General features: G+C 45.5%; 1 protein-coding gene across 2 annotated transcripts in view; it reads left to right on the forward strand.

Annotated features, from left to right (window-relative positions):
• The window catches only part of LOC138865698 (pancreatic triacylglycerol lipase-like), a 42,570-nt gene that overhangs the window by 35,025 nt on the left and 2,545 nt on the right, over nt 1–5,000 (forward strand). For both annotated transcript variants that reach the window (XM_070136939.1, XM_070136938.1), the window contains exons 5-7: nt 2,269–2,427; nt 3,758–3,886; nt 4,603–4,733. In XM_070136939.1, coding sequence (XP_069993040.1) covers nt 2,269–2,427; nt 3,758–3,886; nt 4,603–4,733 — 419 coding nt within the window. The remainder of the gene's footprint in view (nt 1–2,268; nt 2,428–3,757; nt 3,887–4,602; nt 4,734–5,000) is intronic.

Below are 5,000 nucleotides of genomic sequence, written 5' to 3' on the forward strand. Positions count from 1 at the left end.
CTATCCCTCCCTCCATCCCTCCATCTATCCATCAGCACAAAACCATCACCCTATCCCTCCATCCCTCCATCTATCCACCCGCACCCCAAAAACCCAGCTTCTCACCACCCCCTCCCCCTCCCCCAGGGTACGCAGGCGAGCAGGTCCCGGGGTTGGGCAGGATCACGGGGCTGGATCCATCACTGTCCCTCCATCTATCCACCTATCTATCAGCACATATCCATCACTATATCCCTTCATCTATCCATCAGCACAGAACCATCACTCTATCCCTCCATCTATCCATCAGCACAAATCCATCACTCTATCCATCCATCTATCCATCAACACAAAACCATCACCCTATCCCTCCATCTATCCATCTATCCACCCGCACCCCAAAAAACCCAGCTTCTCACCACCCCCTCCCCCTCCCCCAGGGTACGCGGGCGAGCAGGTCCCGGGGTTGGGCAGGATCACGGGGCTGGATCCATTACTCTGTCCCTCCATCTATCCACCTATCTATCAGCACATCTATCAACACAAAACCATCACTCTCTCCCTCCATCCCTCCATCACTCTATCCCTCCATCTATCTATCACCCTATCCCTCCATCCATCCATCAACACAACACCATCACCCTATCCCTCCATCTATCCATCACCCTATCCCTCCATCCACCAGCACCCTATCCCTCCATCCACCAGCACAAAACCATCACCCTATCCCTCTATCCCTCCATCTATCCACCCGCACCCCAAAAAACCCATCTTCTCACCACCCCCTCCCCCTCCCCCAGGGTACGCGGGCGAGCAGGTCCCGGGCTTGGGCAGGATCACGGGGCTGGATCCATCACTCTGTCCCTCCATCTATCCACCTATCTATCAGCACATATCCATCACTATATCCCTCCCTCCATCCATTAACACAAAACCATCACCCTATCCATCCATCTATCCATCATCCTATCCCTCCATCTATCCATCACTCTATCCCTCCATCTATCAGCACAAAACCATCACCCTATCCCTCCATCTGTCCATCACTCTATCCCTCTATCACTCCATCTATCCATCACCCTATCCCTCCATCTATCCATCACCCTATCCCTCCATCTATCCATCACCCTATCCCTCCATCTATCCATCACCCTATCCCTCCATCTATCCACCCGCACCCCAAAAAAACCCCGCCTCTCACCACCCCCTCCCCCTCCCCCAGGGTACGCGGGCGAGCAGGTCCCGGGCTTGGGCAGGATCACGGGGCTGGATCCATCACTCTGTCCCTCCATCTATCCACCTATCTATCACCACATCTATCAACACAAAACCATCACTCTCTCCCTCCATCACCCTATCCCTCCATCCATCCATCACCCTATCCCTCCATCCATCCATCACCCTATCCCTCCATCCATCCATCAACACAATACCATCACCCTATGCATCCATCCATCCATCACCCTATCCCTCCATCTATCCACCAGCTTCTCACCACCCCCTCCCCCTACCCCAGGGTACGCGGGCGAGCAGGTCCCGGGCTTGGGCAGGATCACGGGGCTGGATCCGGACGAGCCCTTCTTCCCTCCATCCATCCATCACCCTATCCCTCTATCCCTCCATCCATCCATCACCCTATCCCTCTATCCCTCCATCTATCCATCACCCTATCTCTCCATCTATCCACCCGCACCCCAAAAAAACCAGCTTCTCACCACCCCCTCCCCCTCCCCCAGGCGAGCAGGTCCCGGGGTTGGGCAGGATCACGGGGCTGGATCCATCACTCTATCCCTCCATCTATCCACCTATCTATCAGCACATCTATCAACACAAAACCATCACTCTCTCCCTCCATCCATCCATCACCCTATCCCTCCATCTATCCATCCGCACAAATCCATCACTCTATCCATCCATCTATCCATCAACACAAAACCATCACCCTATCCCTCTATCCCTCCATCTATCCATCTATCCACCCGCACCCCAAAAAAAAAACCGCTTTTCACCACCCCCTCCCCCTCCCCCAGTGTACGCGGGCGAGCAGGTCCCGGGCTTGGGCAGGATCACGGGGCTGGATCCGGCCGAGCCCTTCTTCCCTCCATCCATCCATCACCCTATCCCTCCATCCCTCCATCACCCTATCCCTCCCTCCCTCCATCACCCTATCCCTCTATCCCTCCATCACCCCATCCCTCTATCCCTCCATCTATCCACCCGCACCCAACAAAACCAGCTTCTCACCACCCCAAAAACCCCGCTTCTCACCACCCCCTCCCCCTCCCCCAGGGTACGCGGGCGAGCAGGTCCCGGGCTTGGGCAGGATCACGGGGCTGGATCCGGCCGAGCCCTTCTTCCAGTACCTCCCCCCCCGTGTCCGACTCGACCCGTCCGACGCGGTCTTCGTCGACGTGATCCACACGGATATGGATTCCATATTCAGCCTCGGTGGGTATTTTGGGATTTTTTTTTTTTTTTTACTTTTGTTTATTTATTTATTTATTTATCATTTGCTTTCTTTTATGGTATTTTGGGATTAAGAAAAAGAATCTTATTTATTTATTTATTATTATTTTCTTTTATTCTGTATTATTTTGTTTTTATGTAATCATTCATTTATTTTTTGGATTTGGTTGTTAGGAAACGTGATCCACACGGATATGGATTCTATTTTCAGCCTCGGTGGGTATTTGGGGGGATTTATTATCATTTTTTTATTGTTTTGTTTTGAATAATTTCTTTATTTTTGGATTTGGTTGTTAGTCGACATGGATTCCATATTCAGCCTCGGTGGGTATTTTGGAATTTTTTTTCTAACTTTTGTTTATTTGTCTATTTTTATTTGATTTGTCTAGCTTTTTTTTGGATTTGGTTGTTAGGAGGCGTGATCCACACGGATATGGATCCTATATTCAGCCTCGGTGGGTATTTTGGGGATTTATTATTATTATTGATATTGTTTTGTTTTGTTTTTTATTTAATAATTTCTTTATTTTGGGATTTGGTTGTTAGTCGACATGGATTCTATATTCAGCCTCGGTGGGTATTTTGGGGATTTTGGGGGGAATTATTATTATTTTTTTCATCCTGTTTTATATTTCGTTTTGTTTTTATTTGTTGATTTATTTATTTTTTGGATTTGGTTGTTAGGAGACGTGATCCACACGGATATGGATTCTATTTTCAGCCTCGGTGGGTATTTGGGGGATTTATTAGTATTATTTTTTATTCTGTTTTTATTTTTTGTTTTGTTTTTATACATTGATTTATCTATTTTTGGATTTGGTTGTTAGTCGACGTGATTCCATATTCACTCTCGGTGGGTATTTTGGGATTTATTAGTATTATTTTTTATTTTGTTTTTATTTTTTATTTTGTTTTTATTTTTTGTTTCGTTTTTATTTATCTATTTTTGGATTTGTTTGTTATTTAATTAGCCGTTGTTTATATATCTGTCAGTTTATTCATTGTGTATGTATTTACTTACCTATAGGATCATGAGATCCGAATCTATGACGTGATAAAAGACACAGCCCAGTCTGGCTACAAGGTCGAGAATTGTTCGCATTTTTCTCATTTTCGTCTTGGTGCAGTTTTATTTATTCATTTATTATTATTTTTTAATTAATTTAATTTTTTGGTAAGACCAAGAATTAAAATAGAGAAGGAGGCTTTTTCTCAAGGCATGTGGAGATCTTAACCAACATATAAGCCTCATATAACCTCATAGCGAATGATATATTTCACACTACGTCTTCTGGTTCTTTCTCTCTCTCAGGCTACGGTTTGGAGCAGCAAGTCGGCCATCTGGATTTCTACCCGAACGGAGGCCGACAACAACCCGGTTGCGATTCCCTCAGTCGGATCCCACTCACGGCACTCACCGACGGCCAGGATTTCCTCGAGGGTGAGATATGAAGGGGTAGATAATGGATAGTGGATAAAGGAGGTAATGGGGTCTAGTGGATACGACGATGAGTGAAATGATATGAATGTTAAGGGTTTGTTTGGGAGATTTCGGGGTATGGAGAGGGTTGGATTTACTTGGTTTGATGAGGTTTAGTTAATTATTAAAGAGATTATAGCAATATTCTTCTAATGGTTGTCTCTTTTTCCCTGTCGTGTTTTTCATTGTCTGTCTGCTTCTCTTTTTCCTATTGTTTTCTCGGTCGTCTTTTCCATATAAATATCCAAGCATGAAATCATATTTCTGCCGGTCAAATACATTTTAAAAATCGACATTTACAAAACTAAAAAGTTTTTATATATCATGTATATATATATATATATATATATATATATATATATATATATATATATATATATATATATATATTCATATAGCATCATCCTTCCATCTATCAAATCTGTCCATCTAACCACCTCGATTATACATACACATATATATATCTTTCTCAGTTTCACTTTTTACTCTCTCTCTCTCTTTCTCACTCTCGCTCTCTCTCTCTCTCTTTCTCTCTCGCTCTCTCTCTCCCTCTTTCTCTTTCTCACTCTCGCTTTTTACTCTCTCTCTCTCTCGCTCTCGCTCAAACCCTTTCAAAAAGAAAAGTTATTCACGACGTATTACATTCACATAACTAAATGATCTCCCTCCCCACCAAGGTCTGGACGCAGCACAGAAGGAATTCGTCGCCTGCAGCCACAACAGAGCTCCGAAACTCTTCACGGACTCTATCCTCTCGACCTGTCCTTACCTGGCCTTCGAGTGCTCTTCCTATGACAGCTATATGGCGGTGAGTACCTGTGATTTTGTATTCTGTGGCCGTGCGGTGGTGGCGTGTGTGTGTTTATGGGTGTGTGGTGTGCATATATAAGAAAGCATGTGGAAATGATTTGGCTTAATGGTGCGTTATCGAGCATCGGGCAGGTCGATCACCGCTGACAAGTACTAGACACGTTAGGATGAGTGGTAGGGGGAAGAGGAGTGTGAGAGGGGGGGTGGGTTGTAGGATCTGACGACTCCTCTAAGGGTCGGGACTCCCATGAGAACCTTTGGCGTA

Source organism: Penaeus vannamei, chromosome 22 (assembly GCF_042767895.1).
Source record: "Penaeus vannamei isolate JL-2024 chromosome 22, ASM4276789v1, whole genome shotgun sequence".
NCBI classification, from domain to species: Eukaryota; Metazoa; Arthropoda; class Malacostraca; order Decapoda; family Penaeidae; genus Penaeus; species Penaeus vannamei.